This window comes from Tauraco erythrolophus, chromosome 9 (genome assembly GCF_009769465.1).
Source record: "Tauraco erythrolophus isolate bTauEry1 chromosome 9, bTauEry1.pri, whole genome shotgun sequence".
Lineage (NCBI taxonomy): Eukaryota > Metazoa > Chordata > Aves > Musophagiformes > Musophagidae > Tauraco > Tauraco erythrolophus.
Window position 1 is genome coordinate 23810171 of NC_141473.1, and position 19817 is coordinate 23829987.

Genomic DNA, 19817 nt, shown 5'->3' on the forward strand with positions numbered 1-19817 from the left:
CGGGGTAACCCTGGCAGTAGCCTTTTAGAGGAATGTGATAAAGCCAACCTCATAACTATCCAAGCAGAATAAAAATCAAGTATAGGGTTGCAGGGATTTCTAGACAAGGAGGAAAAGCTCCTAAATTAAAAGTACTTCAATGAAAGCTGTCTTTCTAAATAAGCTGTTTAGCCCTGTTTGTAAGAGGAAATGCTCATCTAAAGAAGGCACCAGTACAGAGAATTCCAAACCGATCTCAATGCAGGCCGAGCTAGGGTATGGTAGTGAAACAGCCATCTTGTATGTTATGTGTCAGAGTGAAAGTGTTTGTGAAACAGAAGGTATTTCATGTAGAAAAATAAAGTTCTTTATTGGTTTTCCACAGTGCCTGTCTTTCTTCCTATATGTATGGCATTGATAAAACTGTTAGAAGACATGGAATAGCCTTTGATGCTGTGTATTCAAATAAGTAAGGCACTGTGGCGGGTGTCAAATTTTATCTGTCATAATTAAAGCTTTTTCTTTCTTGCTCTGTAACTATGGGCAAGTCGTCTCACTTGGGTGCGCTTCTGTTCCTTCCCGACCTATTGCCTTCTTAAAAAACCCTGCTTAATCCATCACCTATTTTATACTCTGGAGAACCGGGGAATCTTAGGTGACAGTGAAATACTTGAATCTGTCTATTACACTGGCAGGCTGACTTGCTATGATATCTCTGATGCTGTTATGATTACCTGTATCATTTCCTCTCTACGTCATCATTCTTCACCATCAGTTTTGCATTATTTATCCAAGCTACCTTGATGGATACCTATCTTATGACTGTCCTCATCAGTCCCCAATCTTTCCTCCCATGCTAACGGTCTAGTTGTGAGGTTGAAACTTCTGTTATTGCTAATCCCTGAATTGATTCAGCAGCATTTTTTAAAGGGAAAACACAACGGCTTTTTTTTCCTCTTGTGTTTTATTACATATTAATATGTGACAAAACAGATTTACTATGGAGCAGACAGGCAGCATTTAGCATTGCTAAACAGAAAAGCACTTCCTAGTTTTGCCCTTTTATGCCCTGGTGAATAAAAAGCTCCTTTCCCTCAAACTGTTCCTGATATGGATTAACACCACAGCAAAGGTAAGTTTGGAACCTGCGAGGAACTTGTCTGGGCTAAGACCAAAAGAAAGGAAGGGCTGACAGAACTAGAGTTGCACTTTTCAGCTCCTTACTATCAACTTGCAAATAGAAAGGGCTGAGAAAAAAGGAAGGCCTTGGCGTTGGGGATTTACAGCTCTTCTGTTTCACCACTCCTTGGCACATTGACCTCAATATGGTACTCAGAGGAGTCTCCTGAAGGCATCCAAGGTATTGGGGTTCTGTTGAAGGAGGGTCTGTTGCTGAAATTTTGATTATATATCATGAGAGATTCTGGAAGCAAAGGGCAAACATCAAACTGAGGCACTTTGAAGGTCATCCGTTTGGCTGCTTTCTCATAACCCCCATAAGGCATGGCAGTCCTGGCATAGGGGAATACATGAAGTTAGCAAACAGAGCATAGGTAAACAACAGGATTTAGAAAATAAATAATCAGAGTTATCGAGATTGTAAACTTTACCATCGTTACAGTTGACTGGCCAAAAAATCCTTCCCAAGAACATGTAAGTATCCATTGCCTATGTACTAAAATGATTTAAAAACAACCCCTCTGCCTCTACTCCTGTGCAATTCCTTCACCCCTGTTGCATCAATCTCCATCAAACTGTACACCTGTCACACCTGTTGGTACCCTGTACGTGTAGGAGGCAGAGGCTGCGTTATTGCAGAAATGATTGGGATTTGGGCTTGTCCTGGGTACTGATGTCCTGGGGCTATGGAAGTGGGTGGCAAAATTATATAGAGAGGTTAACAGAAAATTGTTGCTGCCCTAGAAATATTTGTAAAACTTTCAGTTCTTATCAGAACCAGCAGGAAGATCCTGATTCTTTTCTGAAGTACTGTGAACTATGTGGCTTCTGCTCGTAAGTATTTTTCCTGAACTCTTGAACTCTAAATGGCTGCAGTAATAAACAGTGGCAAGCTAAATCTCCCTGGTCAAATGGGGTGAGAAAGAAAGGGAAATAGGATTAAAGTCCTCTTATCTTGCTGCGTAGGTTTTCTGTCTGTAAGCTGAATTAAAAACTCTAGCTCTTAATGTGTCTCGTTTCCATAGGCCTCCAAATGTTTCATCCACAGGAGACTGTGCTAAGCCACACGACATGCAACTAAAACTTAGTTACATTGCACAAGACAGGAGGGCTATAGCCAGAGTTACTGTGTTTTCTCATGCTAAGTGAACTGAGTGGAATATTGGAAAAGACTTACCGGTTAAAAGACTTGTAATGGGGGAAGTCAGCTTTGGGACTGTATGACAGTAAGTCAATGGTGAACTGACTTTTGTCCTCGGGGCTGATGCCCATTGCTCGTTCCCAGGGGGAGATGTAAGTTTTAAATATAGTGATTTTTTTTCCTCCTGACTTTCCATCTGTAAACAGAAGCAGGTAAAACACTCTAGTTAGATGACACTTACTCTAAATATATTGCCTTTCTGTATTCTGCTTTGAAGTCGAGACAGCAGCTTTCTTTGCAGATTCTGTAGCTCCTAGATCGAGTCTGAGATTTTATGGTTAGATTTCTTTTAAAAAAGACTGTCATATGTCACTTCTGTCCTTATCCACAAAAGCAGGTGTACCAGTCTATGAGCCACTCATCCAGGAATTTGCATTAGAGCATATATTTGAAAGCTAAATTTTCATTGTTCTCTCTGGTCGCTCAAATAGAAACCTCTTACCCCAAGAACCAATGTCCTTACCTCATCATGTCTTTACCTCTGGGGAAGCTTTATACGAGGCAAAATGCTATCTAATTTCATAATTTACTTCTCTCTTCCCTGTCTGATCATAGCAGACATAACCCCTTCACATAAACCTCTTCCTCATCATCATATGCAACTAGGCTCAAACTTTGAAGTCGGCTCTAACTGACCAAAAACCTTTAACCATCGTATTTCAGGGTCTTGGCAACTGACAACCATCTTTATTAATGTCTTCCTCAGTAGTCTATTCTTGAATGTTCTAAAATTAGCATCTCCCTTGTCTCAGTATTTTTGTAAGTTGGCATTTTCTTTGTGAGTACATGAACAGATATTCCCCTTCCTGAGCCAGGATGTTAAGAGACAAGTCTGGCTTAAACGCCTCAGGATGGAAAAAGAGGCTTGAAAATATGATGGGGTATCTCTGGAAGTTAAAATCCTGTCAATGACAGAGCTGCTCTTTGCTGTTAAGTCAGGTACTTGATTGCCAGAAATTTTAGGTTAGCTGTTGGCTGTTCGATTAAGCAAATTACCTTAGACAAGGGTTTTCATTCTGTGCGCCTCCTTTTTCTTTTTTTTTCCTTTTCTTTGTTCCAGTTGTGTACAATACCACCTTGCTAATAAGAGCATTGGTTGTGTATTGATATGTAGCACACTTTTAAGATTGTCAACCTTCAGAAACCTTAAAACTCCTGAGTAATGACTTCTGCTTAGCTTGATTAGGGCAGATGGGAATAATAGGTTAATGAAGTTAGACATTCTGTTGCTTTCATGGTGCTATAGTTTGTGTCGAAAACATAAAATCCTTGTGAAGTAAGTGGCAAAGAATGAGTGCTATTACTCTTATATGAAACTTTCTTCTTTATCACACCTTCTTTCTTTGTCTTGCTTATTTTCTTCAAACCTTGCCAAATCCTGGGCTTTCCTGGTTTCTGAGAATTACAGACATGTACAAGAATCTCATTTTCATTAAAAAAATAAAAACATACCACCCTCTTTCTGTCTGAAGGACTTAAACTAAGTAGTTTAGAAGTAAGTTGATTGCTAGGGTTGAAAAATAAAAGCAGTTGGGATCCTCTTCTGCAGTAAAAGCTATGGGATGATGTTAATCCTCCTTCTTCCTGCACACAGAAATAGGATAACAGTGGAGAAAAATCTCCTATAAGAAGACAGAGAGTCTACACAGATTTCTTTTTCACAGGGTTGCCCAGAAATGTAAAAGCTGACTTTGATATAAAATGCACATTTTTGCAGAATGTAAACGAAAAACCTTGGATTTTACAAGTCACTCATTTGGTCACTTAAGACAGTCGTTCCTAGTTCCCAATCAAATTCCCTTTTTGTTGTAAAATCCCATAGGGACTGTTAAAATAAGGATTTCACCTGCTGATTTTCATACAAGGGATTTAGTTCTGGAGGTTTCTGGCCAAACTAAACAGAGGATAACATTAAGCAAGGTCTAAATTCAATGAATGAATACTCATAAAGATACTGCCTCAGTAGACTGGTGATTATTACCAGGTAACATTTAGAAATATTGTTGTTCCTTCTTGAAGATTATCCAAAAAGTGCTGTTGATTTAGGTGAAAACTTTGCTTTGAAATCAGAGCTGATATACTCGAGACTGATATGTCAGGTCAGACTACTGAGCTAAAGAGATAATACTGCTATTTCCAGTAGTGGTCAGTGTGAAACCCTTGCAAGGGAAGGGTATCCCATACTGGTGTACTGCTGTATCAACCTTAGGAGCTCAGTAGTTAAGTTTCCTATCATTTATTTGGTCCAGCCAAGGCAGGTATTTCTGTTTCTTGCCTGTGACTGAGCAACACAGAGGCATGCAAACAAAACTATCAAGCTAAAGGCAGTTCAACATTTCCAGACTTTGCAATGGAACTTATTTTGGAGGAATTCAGGTTTTAGTCAAACTAATTTACTTGGCCCTAAGAGTAAGGTTGGCAAGAGCTCTGATAGCCTTGTCTATTTCTTGTTCTTGCAGAGAGATACTTGCCTTTCTCAGTACCATCGCCTCCTTCTCCACCACTTCCAGCGGATTCCCCTGCATGTCCCCCTTCGCTGCCCCCAGGGCCTCCTTTGCTTCCAGGCCTAGGAGGAACAGCAGGATACTGCTGCTTACTGGAACCATGCTGCCCAGCTGTCACTCCTCCTACCATCCGCCCGTGGGCATAGCCATGAGCATCTTCCCCGTAATGCCCTCCTGGTGGGATGAACTTCTGAAAGTGATCCTAGGGCAGGAGAAAAGAAAGTACGAATCCCTGTTACAGGACATGGTCCATTCACATTTGCAGGGTTGGGTCCCAGAACATGAACTCCCAAATCCCCGTGATCTGACCAGTTTCATGTCTCAGTTGCAAAACCAGTGGCAGAACTTTATGTGAGTTGTTCTCTGTATTCAGTATAGGAGAAGTTGTAGAACAGCAGCAAGGGCAATGGAAGCACACCTTTTAATGGATATCTCATAGTCATTTTATATGATCAGGGTGAGAAGAGAGCAATCTGTGTATTGTTCCCAACAGTGATCAGTATGAAATACAGGAGGAAGGGAAAGGAAATGCAGCTTTTGCCAGAGGAGGTAGAGGTATAGACAGAGATACATTGGCAAACCTGTGGGAAAGCAAGCTGGACAAGAAATAGGAAGTGTTTTCATGTCAAGGTTTAGATAGCCCAGCAAAGTCAGCTCAATTATAGTGTGGGAGCTAAGTGTTACAGGGCATCAGAACAACAGGATACCCATGGCAATGTTAAAGCCTGGAAGATGACTGCCCGTATGTCTGTTTTCCATATATATGAAGGTCTGCATGGGGAAGGATTTTTACACCTTGAAAAAGACTGCAGAGATAACAGCCTAGGAAAACATGAAAGACTTGCTGGAGACCAGAAGAGGAAAATGACAGAAAGGAAGAGTTTTGTTTGTAGCAATATGTGCATTAACAAGCCAAATCTAACCAGCAACAAAGCAAGAAAGCAAGCTGTATCCATCGGTAAAATCAAGTTGGTCTTATTTTCCAGGCCGTCCACTCTCCCCAGTCCAGGCTAGAAGGCACAGTCTCTGCAGTACATAGTGAAAGAGCAAACAGTCTGTGTGGGATTTAAGACCCTGTGGTACCAGCACAACATTCTGTCTCTGCACACAGCAATTTTCGTAAATACTCATGTGGAACAGAAACCAATCTAATATGTTCAGAAAAATGTTCTATGTATTAGCCAAAAAAGAGATCAAAGCTTGACTCCTATCATATATAAAAAAGTCTCTCTTGTGTATTACAGCCCACACAGCTGTATAATACAAGTAACCTGGGTTATATATCACATATGATCTTTCCTGTTGGACTAGGGGGTTGGCTATAGGTATGCAAAGATGTAACAAATACAGCTGAAGATGAATCAATCTGTGGTTCCTCATGCTTCAGTTCTGCTTGTATAAATTCATCTCAGGCAGTCAATGGGAAACGAGAGTGTCAGTCTGAGGGCTGGCTCTCAAATGGTTAAAGCTTTCTCAGGGCTCTTACACTTAGTACAGTTTAGCAAAAAGAAGCTTTCCCGGCTGTAAACAGGCTTCCAAGGCCAGCTGTTCGGTCAGCTAAAAATAGATGAGAAGCGAAAACCCCACAAGGCTCAAGGCAGAATTATCTAACCTTCTGCTCCCTGTGTCTCCAGCAACAGTGTCCAGGGTTTCACAGCAGGTCACCAGGCTGCAACCCTGGCAGGCAGCCAGCTGCAGGCTGAAGTGGCAGAACTGGTGCCCCCAGGGCCTTTAGGGACTGTCTGTCCTTCTCCTAGCTGTAGGGAATTCCCTTTTTAGGAACAGAGGAGATAATGTTCCCTTGAATGTCAGGAAGCGCTGAGAAGGGAGAGGATTGTGAACATTAAGCTGTACACAGGAGCGAGCCAGGCAATCTGTTCAATTATACATGGGAGCTATGTAGCTGTAAAAAGGCAAACTGAAAAAAGGGTTTTTTGAGGGCTAAGGGTCAGAATGAAGTTATTGTCAAAACATTAATATATATGCAACGTTAATGCTTGTACTGATTTGCTCAGTAATTTCAAACCAGGATTTGCATCTGTTTTCCTTCAAGTTTCATCCATGCTATGTGCCCTTCCTTAGAATTAAATGCTTATTTCTCTTTTCCTCTGGGTACTTACATGCACTCTGCTGCAAAAAGAAAGGTCACAAAACATCAGCATAACATGAGCTACAGTTTGGGCTGGTTTGACTTCGTGCACGGCGGTACTTGACATGACCAAGGTAGGGGCGTAATTGTCATCTGGTGTTATTTTAAATTGCAGTATTATCACTAAGCAGGAGCGAAGTCTCTCTGAAAGACAAGGTCTGCCTCAGGAAAGCCACACCTAAATCTTATTTAGCTGCAAATTAAATTACTTTGATTGATGTCAGGCTAGTTCATGATTCTTCATGAGAAAACATCCTATGTTGAGCAGACACTTCCATTTAGATAGGAATGACCCATTTTCCTTGCAATACTCCAGTCTACTCACCCGCTATAATAAAAATATAATTTTCCTTGGTTTTGGCCACCACAATAGATTTTCTTAGCTAAAATTAATAGGAGAATCTTCTTTTTCTATAACAGGAGGCAAAGGCAAATTCATCTTTTTGAAATCCTGAACCTTGGTGGATTCAAATGAGCTCATTCCAAGAGAACAGAGCTTAAGAACAGCAGCCTCAAGCAGGAGTCTTGATGCAGTGAAAGCTGTGTAGGTGCAGCTTTGTCTCCAGTACTCCCCTGTCACCTGTTCCTCTGGTCAGGGTGGCTATAGATATGCAACCTATATGTATTCGGAGTGGAACATGGCTTACACTTGAGGGGAATGTATGTCTTGGGCCATTGCTCACAGGATGTGGAGCTTTTATGTATATGCCTATTCATATCACAAAACCGACCTCTCAGTTAGGGTTGATTAGCCCTGTTGGTGGAAGTCCCAGGAGAGAAGCCCAGGAGTGCCAATTGAGAAGGCTGATAAGCTTCTCTCTGGGGACAGATCACACAGTCCCTCTGTGGTATGGTCTGCCCTGTCTGTGCGTCACTGGAACTAGTGGATGTTATCAGTCCCTGGATATCCCTAAATCCACTCTAAAAAGAGAACAATTGTGGCAAGTTCATGTGATACGTAGTCTCCTGGGTTGGGTAAACAAATTGGGCTTGTGTCTTTGAAGCCCTTAGTGCTAGCAAGAGCTTGACCCTGCAGGTTGAGTGCCTTGGATGAATTCTGAATTCTCTACAGCTACTGCATGTGTCTCATGAAAAATAGATAATGAAAGATGATCCAACTAATGGAGCTGAGATCTCTAAGTATCTCAAGGCCCTGACGTCACTGCAGGCAGTCCCCAGGAGGAGACACTGTGTGCTCCCCGTCAGCTCCTTGCTGTGCTCTAAAGAAGATGATTGAGGCCACCAAATGTGCTTCTATTTCCACCTCACTGATAAAGAGTTTCCCAAAGGTTTGATGCCTATGTGGTTACTAACACTTCTGAAGTTACTTGTGACTGCGTCTTCTCGGTGGCAGCCACTCAAATGGTCCTTAATAGTGGGATGGGAGATGTAAAATTCAGACACTTGAAGAGTCTCATATACTGCCTGCTGTTTTTATCGAAGTGTGTGCCTGGGTCCTTAATTTGGAGTTGCATAGCCTTAAACTTATGATTCACTTTAAATAAAAGCATGAAAATAAAAAGTAACCTCAGCTGTTAAAGTATCTTAAGCTAATTGGTTTTTTTAAACATGTTCCCCCAACAGTCACAGTTCAGTGGATTGAGCTTCTGCTTTCTGTTTCCAGGTCTACTTCTGACTTGCTGTTCAATCTTAAGCAAATTATTTTTTGCCTCTATGCCTGAATTTACCCATCAAATAATGGGATTTTTATCTAATGCTACCCAAAATTACTTATCTCTTCTTTGATATTTTATATCATCCTTGCTGTATTTTCTTTGTGGATGAAAGGAACTGAATTTCAAAATTTTGGTCCAAAGTTTTCTCACAATGCTCCAACAAATTGCTGTGGAAAATAAAAGGCTCTTCCTTTCTGTCATTCTGCTGTTTCCACACTTGTTACTTCTTGAGTAAGAAGGCATCAGACTTCATGCTCACTCTTACACAGCTTTGGGTGTAGTTGAGACCTCTAGATCTTCTACACCAGTCCAACTCCAGCTCAGCAAGGCTTATTTTGGTAGAAAAGTTACATCTCAGCTGGCTTGCTCCACTTAGGTCATAACCTGAGGCTCTGTCCTATCTCAGCTTGTGGTTATCGTGTAACATTTGTTCAAGAGGTTTAATATTCTCTGCAGAAAGACTTCCTAGAAAGAATGCTTTTCCTAACATTTTCCCTTTAACCCTACCTCCAGGATCTTTATTGGCATTCTTTTAAGTACATTAAGGGCCTAACAGAGCCATCAGTGCATGCTTGTGCATTAAACCAAGTAGCTGCATGGTAACATCTCTATTCCTCCATGCTTGTGCTTTCCTTCACACACTGTATCATGCCTGGCTATTTAATATGTGGAACTAGATGATCTTTGAGGTCCCTTCCAACCCTAACCATTCTATGATTCTATGATTCTATGATCTCTGAGGCAGGTTGGTTGTGTACTTCTGTCTGCTGCAAAGCATCACTTCTGGCATTGTGACATAACACTTCCATTTTCTTCCTGCCACCTCTGCTTACTCCTCTGAGTTCTCGTTCAACAGCAAAAGGAATACAGATTAACTCCTGCCATTACTCAGAAGAACAGTAATCCAATTCTTTAACCCTTTTTAATTTCTTACATTTTGTTTCACAGTTGGTGTCTTAGCTTATTTGAAGAGACCTCTTGACCTGAAGTCCAGCAGACATTACTTGCCAACACACATTCAGTTTGTTTTCATACAAGCATTGCCAAGATGTGGAAACTGCATTTGTTTTAACTTGTGGGCAAGTTTGAGAAAGTATCAAGGTGGGTTTTTTTGTTGTGAGTCTGGATTTTTTTGTTGTACTACTGCTGATAATTGTTGACTCAGATATTGGTAATTCTACCTTCCTAATGTTTTTAATTTAAGATCTGGTAGGTAAAACAGAAAGACGGAGGGAAAAAAAGAGGCAAATCAAGTCTTTCTATAAACCGTCTCCTGCATGTAACCCAGATCAGGCCACAGGTTTTGACTAGCAAAAAGGCTATTTTTAAGCATCCTCACTTGAAGAAAAACAGCATGACAGCAACACCAAAAACGCATAACTACGGTTTTTGTTTTCAGTTTCCACTTGATCATAGCAGGAAGGTCTTACACAGAGGTTCCCAAAGTGGAAATGGGACCTTGAGAGGAGTTAGGTCAATAATGAGTGGGATTGTAAGACTAAGAAACATAGTTTCACGTAATCATGAGGTGTTTGAGGCCAAACAAATTTAGCATTATGAAGTGGAGAAAAGGTCTGTGAATTGCTGATCTATTAATTGGTGAACAGTGAAGTGGGATTTAGGAGACCTAGAGATAAGACTGAGACCCTCTCTATGATTCTGGGTGTTTTGTTAATCTGCCCCATGGTTTAGTTTCACCATTAAAAAATAGATGTAGTCATTTCCTTCATGCTATAGTTGGTCAGGTGGTACCATGATAGAGGACATAGCAAGAAAGGGTTTCATCGTGGTCTTTAGTCGTTAGTAAACTGCATCTTGCAGCTCCACAGTGAGGTTGATAATATTCTCTGAGACATGGAGAGAACTACAGGTCCTGCAACAGGGTGGCACAGCCTGGAGTGAGGAGAAGAAATCCTTCTTCTCGTTTACTAGACAGGGCTCAGCAGATCCCAGGTTCTCCAGTGCAGCATCAAACAAGGAGGATGTCACGTGAACTCTCCCTGTTCAGCAGGATATCAGTGTGCTAAAAGTGTCAAACTCAGCCCTCCCTAAAAACATCCCTTTGCACTGTATATTTGCAAGAGAAGAGGATCACAGTACTGAAACAGCTATACAGTAGGTAGTGCATTTCATTGTGCTCACGTTGGGAATGGTCAGTCCTTTTGACTGTAGGTTTCGATACATTTGCCTTTAACTGGATGCGTGGAGCCGCAGCAGTGATAGAGTGGCAGGTTCTCACTTTTGCATGGAGCTGTCTAACGTTCATGCACACACAATATATATGTTCTCTGCTAAAAGTAACCAGAATGATCTGATTGTCCAGTGTGGTGGTTTGGCTGGAGAAGGAGGAGGAGAGAAGCAGGAGAGTGGATTGATGACATGTGACTGCTGAGATCTTCTGCCTTGTGTGGAAGGTTTATGGCTACAGCACAGGCTATTCTGGGTCCCCTTATATGGTTTGGATTTATTTTTAATAACCTTCTCTTTGTGTGTTTTTATATTACATTACCTTGCTCTTAAACTTTTTCTGGCGAAAGAAACAATCTGTACTCCATCTCAGACCTTTCTTGCCCTGCTTTGCTAAGTGTGTCCTGAGAATATTCTAGGACAGTTAAGAAATCTACGATATAAAAACAGAAAACACACCACCAGCTTTAAATCCCTTCACTGTCCCACAGCCTGAAAGGCACAAGGACTTCTTTGGGATAGGGAGCAAAGGACATGAAAATTAACTGGGAGGGGAAAGTAACTGGAAATAGCAGTAGGAATTCTTTACTCTGCCATTATCTTCCTCTCACAGTTCCCTTTTGTTTAAGCCTTCTTTTCTTCATCCGCCTTTGAGCAGATCCAGAAGCAAGAAGGAAGAGAACAGAAAGCTAATCAAATACTGCGATCAAAAGGGCTTTTTGATAAAAGTTGTTTGGTGCTAAGGTCAGGCACTGTCCTGATGATTTTGAAGATAACAGTGAGGCCACAGATCTGTTGCCTTTACCTGCCCAAGAGCAACCATCTCTCTCTCAGAGAATGGCTCTGTTGCTGCGATCGCTCAGTTTTTCTTCTCACTGCTCTGACTGCCAGCAAAGGTGCTAGCTCATGCTGGCTGTGGTGATGAGAATAGTTATCTACGGAAGCAGTGGATGCAGCCTGGCACAGTCCTTGCACAGAGCGCACAGGGCAGCCAGCAAACGGTAACAATTATGCTTGTGATCCTGCTAAGCTGTCCCTGAGCAAGGGCTGTACAGCAGACTGAAGTCTTCCTGCACTGACCAATGGAGACTGTTCGTTATCTGTACCATGAATGTGGAGAAAAGGTAGCCCTGAAAGTGAACCATGGAGGATTTTAAAGCAGAGTACCAGCTGCTGTTTGGAGACCATGCCATCGTTGTCATATAGCAAAGCCAGGAAGAAAATCCTAGGCTTGTTAGTCTTGTCCAACCCTCAAATAAGTTTCTCCACAGCACAGTATCTTACAGTCTTGCTCAAAGAGCTAGAGAGCAGGGATGTTCTTACAGAACAGAGAGAGAGATTCACTATAGAAAGGGTACGGAGTGACTATCAGGTGCAGATGAATAAACAAAGTAGGAAAAACAGATAACAAAAAAGAAGCAGTTGTCATCAATCAGCCTTTGTAATGTCAGTCTTGAGGGACCCTGTACATGTCCAGTTTTGAGTCAGCCTGTCACAGCTCAATCGTTTTGGACTCAACCCTTTTGTCACTGACTGGACACTCTTAAGTGACACCCTCAAATTTTTGAATTTGGACTTCAACCTTTTTATTCCCTCTCCTTATAATTTTCTCACTCCTCACTGAAGCAGATTCTGACATATGAACTTGGCCCTCATATGTTTTTGGAGCTCTGAAATTGCCGAGTATTTATAAAACCAACTTGAATTTCTCTAGGACTTTCATCTGAAGAGTCCAAAGTTCAACATATCATTCATTCTTATGTCCTTTCTAGGAGATAGCTCACTGAAGAGGTGAACTACATAAAGCACAAAGAGAAGAAGAAACTGCCCCAAGTCTAACAACACTGGATATGCTTGCTGTATCTCTGGTCTGTCATCCCCGATCTGTAATTTGACCTACTGTAGTAATTTTAATGATTTTTTTTTTGAGGCATCTTTCCTGCTTCCCAAATCGTCATTTTTAGAAGTGAACTACAAAGATTTACTTATTGCTGCTTTTGAAAACATTAGAGGGCTAAAAAATAACCTCTTTTTGTTTGGCAGAACATTTTCTTCAGCTTGACTTTTATTATTTTGCTTGAGTTTCCTTGGACTGGAAAATAGATGCCATAGAGGGATAAAATGACACCAAATAAATTTTAAAGAACATTCAGAAGTGGAGATGCTACATCAAAAAGAATATGAACCTGAAACATTTTCTATTTGTTTACTGAACTGCTGACAATCATGTGAAAGGAGAGTTTCATTTGCATGAGTTTAAGTATCTTCAGAAAACTTTACACCAGGCAACTAACTGTAGAGAGAAGTTCAAAGATTAAATAACCATATTAACTTGTAGGAAAGGGAAAAAAAGAAGAATGTCTGTATTTATACACCCTATCTGATAGGAAAATACTTCAGAAGAAAAGAAATGTAGCTTCTGGCAAATAAACTGAAGATATTAGTGTCAGGTTAGAAGTTTCTGTCTGCATTTTCATTTATGGAACTTCTTGCAGAAATGAGCAGAGGACTCTGCCCAGCAGGAAGCATAGCAGTGTATCCTAGGCTAAAAATAGAACCGCACCTACTGCAGCTGGAGTCAGACTTGGATGATCATTTCCATCTTGCAAAGAAGAAATGGAACGGGTACAAAAACAATTAGTCCTGCCCTGCGCAGCTGTGAGCACCTGCCAAACGTGCAGTCCTCCCTCGACAGTACTGAAGTTTCATATGATTCTGTGTTGCGGACTACTGATGCCTCAATCTTTGGGGATCACAACCCAGAAGGTCGTTGTGATCTTCCTCGTATATCAGAAGGCTCTAACACCCTCCAAAGGTCCTTGTCACAACCAAAGGTTTCTAACAGAGAGCTTCAAGACGCTGCTCTCCAGGGGCTCCTATCACTCCAGTCTCCAGGAGGGAACTGCCCCACTCCCTCCTGGGAGTGCCCCACCTTTAAACCTCCATGAGTCACGTGGTTTCCGGTTGACCAACGTGACTCACAGCACCTGTCCTAACAAGGCACAGGTGCTTTCTATTGTAGTAGCCAGGAACTCCCCCGACAATTCTGCATATGTGATACCAACTGTTTGCCAAAGGAAACTAATGCTGCTGCTGAAAGGAAATAAAACTTGTGTGTATATATAATTTTGGCTTTTTCCTACAATTCTTTGCTAGTAGATCCCACTCACCCCCAGCCCATGCACACAAAGACAGAGGAGACCTTGGGCATACTCCTTTTCTGTTTCCCCTGGGTGTCTGGAACAGCTTTTTAGCTTTAATCTCTGACATACCACAGAATTGTCGGTGAAGACATCAGGGTTATTCTCATAAATGAACTTCTCCACCCTCAGCTGACGTAATTTGAACATCTTGGATCCTTTGTTAGTGAGGAGAGAAAGCTCTTCTAGCATCACATCTCTGGGGATGCTGATCTTCTTCCCCAAGTTCAGCTTGGACACCTCTTGTGGCATGACTACAAAACATATGAAATGGGACACTTTAGGAAGTGCTCTGTTGCAAGTCTCTTGTCCATTGCTTCCCAACATCAGTAGCAACTTCAAAGCAGCCAAATTCTCTTCTAAATTAAGTTTTTAGGAAATAACCTATGCACCAAATTTTTGCATTGATGATGCTTTGGATATAGATGGGTGGGATTTACTCTGGGCTGCAATCAAGGCAAATGTGCACAGGGAAGAGCTGCATACGAGTGAAGCTAGATGAATGTGTCCCACATCTGAAGCACCTCAGTCAGAGCAGCAGGATTCCTTAGTACTGCCAACGAAATGCACCACTGCCTCGTCTGGTTACTGCCCTACACTTGCCTTCCCTCCTCTGGAATTAGATGAGTGACTGTCAGCTCTTCAGATTGGGCTCACATATGATAAATAAAGACAACTCTGGCATGCTTTGGTTTAAACATTACCCTGAAACCATGGCAAGATTCAATGTTATTATATCCTTTTGTTTGTTTGTTTTAAGGAGAATTTTTGAAGGGAAAAGTAGTTGAAGTTCTTTCAAGTCTTAATACACCGGTTCCTCAATAAGTCCTTTTCTGTTTAATTTGGTACCACCAATTCTCCATCAAAGCAATGGATTAAAATATTTTCAGTGTAAAAATCTTGCAGAAATGCAGTTAAAGCTTTTCATTCAGAAACAAGAGTCTTTTCCTAGGCTTTCATTTTTCCATATTAAGCAAGGTTAAGACCACTTTTACACCTCTACATCTCATTTACAGTAAGAATGAATCTCCATCCTTAAACTGGTATAAAATTGATACAAACCTATTCATTTTATTAGACATTCTCTGAAGGAATTGTGGTTTTTTTTAGCAAGCCAGTTTTATATAGCACTATTTCATAGCGCAGAAGGAAATATCCTTTAACTGAAAATTGGATTTTTACTTACTTGTTCACTTGAATAAAGGTTTAGAAACAGAAAAATATATACCTGTACCCTAGCAAAGAAGTTTCTACAGCCCTTTTTTGGGGGTAGAAATTATTACTTTACAAATTACTGAATTATTACTTTTCAAAACCTCTAAAAACCTTCCCCATGCTGTCAAAAGTAAAGAGAAGATAAGGATATCACAGTTAATTAAAAGTTGTCCTACCCAATACAGGAGTGTTCTGTAGAAAGAGAAGTGTCCCAAGTTATATTCTTCCTGCTATATTACTCCCTCTAAGAGACTGACTTTTTCAACTAATGAGTGCTGGAATCAAAGGAACTCTCCGACATAGAGGAAAAACAAATTAGAGACAAAGGTTATAAGAGAGAGAACAACATAGAATATAACTAGGCACTGCAATATTCATACCTATAACAGATCATATTCCCTCTCCATTCCCAGTGGTGTGCATCGAAATTAATGCTGCAGGAGAGTATGGGTTTATAAAGTGTAATCTAGGCCAGTGTTTGACCTGAGTGTGCGTGCAATGCTTTTGAATAGTAAATTAGAAAATGTGATGTGGTTGAAGGCTGAGCTTTAGTAAGATTTGTGGCTCTGCCTCCTGGTATGTTCACTGCATGTCTTGCTCTGGGAGTTCAGTCAGATGGTGTGAAATTTTAAAGGCTGAAATTCGGGTTGAAATCCAAACAATTCTCACGTGTGCAGTTTTGCATATCTTACCTTCGTGTGTCAGCTTCCCAATGAGCTTAGTGGACTTTTTCCTTTTAACAGGAGCAGGAGTCCCTGCAAGGGGCATTCCCACGAAGGGTTCTCTGCTTTCTTCTAAACACACAAGGAAATGGAGAATGAAACACTGGAAAAGTATTTCTTGCCTGTCTTTCAGTTGCCATCTACACTTAAGAGATACACAGCCTTCATTTCACACACAGGTTCTTTTCCAAATGATATCATCCCATACAGAACATCATCAGCAGGCCATTGTGGTGTTCTCTGGAGATTTATCATTATGACACAAAACATGGCAGCAGATCACAGCAGAAGCATTGCCAAGGTGCCATATAGCATTGTCATCCAAACTAGGCATTTTTGTTGCAGCATAGCAGTCTCCCAGCACCCACGTGTGCCACAGTGGTACTCCATTACCACCTTGTGCTGCAGTAACAGAACATCAGTTTGAAAATTTGCTCTATCATACCATATTATAATACCATGCAGTTATCATTAGATGGAAATATATATTTTTGTATAAAGATTTTGGGTCTGGCCATGAGTTATTTGGGAGCGTTTTGAATAACGTGCAAGTTTGGTTTGGATATTTACATAGTCCTATTAGAATAGGTATTCAGAAAACCCCTAGACTGCAAGTTCTGAAAAAAAAAAAAAAAAGAAGAAACAAATCAAACCCCTAAGTAATTCTGTCTTTTGTGACTGCTACTGTTTTGTTACAGGACAGGAGGAAGAAGCCACAGGCAAACTTGTTAAAGGAAAGGTTGTTTGCCCAGGTTGTTTGAAGTCACTTGCACCTGTATCTTGTGTATTGATCTTGTCGCATATTATTTGTGGGGGGTGGTAGGAGGGTAAGAGGGAGGTTTCTTCTGATACAGTGGTCCCCATCTCTGTCCCCAGATAGGATGAGAGGTCTGTACTGCAAAGTCAGGAAAAATTAGGAGAAATCTCAGCAATTCCACGTCAGACAGCTTCTCAGAGTCCTTCTTGGGGTTATCATACATAATGTAAGTAGGGCAAATAAATGTCTTGTCTTCATTTCAGCACTGTCCATACCCAAACAACAGCATATAGAAGGATAGATCCTCACCTAATACAGTGCAATACAAAGGAAAATGAGCAAAGACCCATTGGCTTCAGCAATAGCAGACAATAACTAACCATCTCTGTCCTTGTGCTTCTCTGCACTTCAGTTGCTTAAAATTTCAGAACTGAAAACATTGAACTATGAGTTATTTTCTAAAACTAGCAAGCAAACAGCTGGCTCTAGGAGTTTGTACACTGCCCTTGTTGTGATGGAGACATTTTTATCTCCTATATATTTTGCAGTTTCATTCCATCATTGCTCCTTTTGCAGCATGATTTTCATGTGATGAGGTGATGATAACTGCTAAAAGAAGCCCAGCCATGGCAAACCATTCCAATCACATTGGCAGATACTCTCTTGCATTAGTTTTTCTTTCAGATTTGCAAGTTTTTATTTTTACTGAGATGTTGCCTATGTAGTTCACATCATAAAAGAGCCTGTCCTGGTGTATTCCCAAAGCAAGCGTGAGCAGGTGCAGCCGTAAAGCACGCGCTGCACATTCTCCTCGAGCAGACAGACATCTGCTTGGCTATATAAAAGAAGCAGGCACTGCTTGACAGGAAAGGGGCAATGCTGCCAGAAGGCGGGGGGAGTGGGAGGTTATGGCCCATCTGATGGGTCATAAGACTGGCAAAATAGAGGGAAATCACCTGTATGCCCCAAACGTAGACTCCCTGGGGTAAGGCAGAAAGGGCTGGCCCCAGTGGGAAACCGTGCTCCTCTAGCACGCCCCTTCCCAAGGAGCAGCGAGGGCAAGTCCATCCCATTCTGCTGTCCTTATCTACTAATCCAGCAGGATTGGGGAGTGGAAAACCTGGTGCATGCAATTGGTCTAGCATGAGGAAAGGGGCAGCAGACTTTCACTATGGATAGGCTCCAGAGCTGCAGTGGGACTACTGTTCTTTCAGCCATCCCACTGTGGGGAGGCTACTGGAGCCTCAGTCCCCATCCTCCCCACTATCCTGTATGTAAAGCCAGGACCACAATTATCCTTTTCTCCCCTGAGCTCTATCCATTGGTTCAATTCCTCTGTCTTTTTCTGCATCTATCTTTGCAGCAGTCATTAAAGATCTAACCAGTCTTCACCCTCTCCAGCATCTGTTCTAAACTATTTTGCTGCCCAGTGAACTCACCTCAGGTTTGCAGTGCCAGGCTCAGACCAGCTCACGTGCCTGCCCCAGAGCTCGGCAGTGGGCTGCTTCCTCCCAGCCGGTCTCTGGGTGCTGCTGGGGAGGCTTGTCCAGCAGCCCCACTCACCCAGGGTGCCTGGGCGCAGGCAGGCTCTGCCCAGCACAAAGTGCTGATGCGAAGTGCTGTGAATTTGACTCCTGAAGGCTGCTCGCACAGGCATCCCGCAGTTATTAATAGCCAGCAGCCCGGAGGGCAGAGTCTCAGATAGCACCACCGACAGCCTCAAGGAGAAGGGAAAGGAAAAGGTTGCTCCTCAGGCCTCCTGCAGTCACTGCCTCAGTTCCCAGGAAGACCAGACACTCCATAGGTGCCTCACTTCTTCCTCCTCTCTGTTAAAATCAACATGCTGTTCCCCTTCTTCCTCCTGTTACATTTGAATGCAATTCATAAAACCTTCTCAATATCCTGTTCATCAGTGCCTCAAATGCTCTCTTGGGTCTTTCTCTGTTTTACACCCTCCTTCTGCCCCCTCCTCACTCCATCGTTCAACGCAGTGTCCTTTAGGCTCTCATACGTAATTCCTAAAATGTCAGGCATTCAAATAATACATCAGGAAGCACAGAAGAAAAATAATTTATGCATGAAGCAAGAAGTAGTAGGAAAACTACAAAGTCTAGAACGCTATTTACTGATTGGTGACAGAAATAGGGTTGATTATCTGCATTTTGTGCAGCTTTGTACATGCAAAGGATTCCCCTTCTTTAGCCACTGTTCATTACGAGGCAACTCTCCCTGTTTTTTCCCCTATACCCAGTTGGGTTCTGGTTCTAGGATGAAGAGAATGTAGATCATTTTCCTGCATTACTCAAAGATGCGCATGCTTTTCAGCTTCTATGTAAAGCAGAAATCCTACAGAAAACATTGTCTTTCTATTTCAGATTGGATCAAATAAATAAACCTACAATCTAGTGGGGGAAAAAAAAACAACCCAAAACACAGCTGTGATTCTAGTCGAAAATAATCTGCACAGATAATTGCAAGCAAAGTTGATATAAAGGAGCATCAGGAGACAGTCACTTTGCCTGTTTCCTAGATTTTGTAGAGTTGTTTTTGCTTGCACCAAATGTGTATAAAACTTCCCAGTGGGAAGCACAAAGCCTTAAGGCTCAATACTGTTTGGAAGATTCTGAATAAGAGTGCTGTAACATACCTATGGGCAATAGTCACCCTTTATGCTCTGCTTGGAGTCAGGGCATGTATGGCAATCTCCTGGCCTAAAGTTTCCCATTTTCCTCTCACTTGCATCCACATAACCACTATGTATACCTCACATCACGCTGTAGCACAGCTCTTATTCTCCCTCATTCGTATCTATTGTAACATCGTGCTTTAATCTTTCCACTATCCAAGAGAGTGCTGTGTCCTTCACTGAGCACAGCAGATACACCAGAATGATCCATGGAGGCTGGATGGCCCAGATCCTGCCCCCACACTCCCATGCCAGTGATCTGGGAGTGATTCCCGGAGCTGTGCCAGTGTAAAACAGGTGTAGGGGATAGCACAATTGAACCGTAAACACCCACTGCCTGCTCTGGGCATCATCACAGAGCT

At 41.8% G+C, this 19817-nt stretch overlaps 1 protein-coding gene across 1 annotated transcript; it reads right to left on the minus strand.

Annotated features, from left to right (window-relative positions):
- Positions 1-1259: 1259 nt before the first annotated feature.
- MYOZ1 (myozenin 1) lies at positions 1260-16058 on the minus strand. The gene is made up of 5 exons (XM_086616736.1): positions 15983-16058; positions 14148-14329; positions 4831-5065; positions 2336-2495; positions 1260-1491 (listed from the first exon to the last, which is right to left on the minus strand). Exons 1-5 carry the CDS (start codon positions 16056-16058, stop codon positions 1260-1262), a joined length of 885 nt encoding a protein of 294 aa, XP_086472862.1.
- Positions 16059-19817: the final 3759 nt, after the last annotated feature.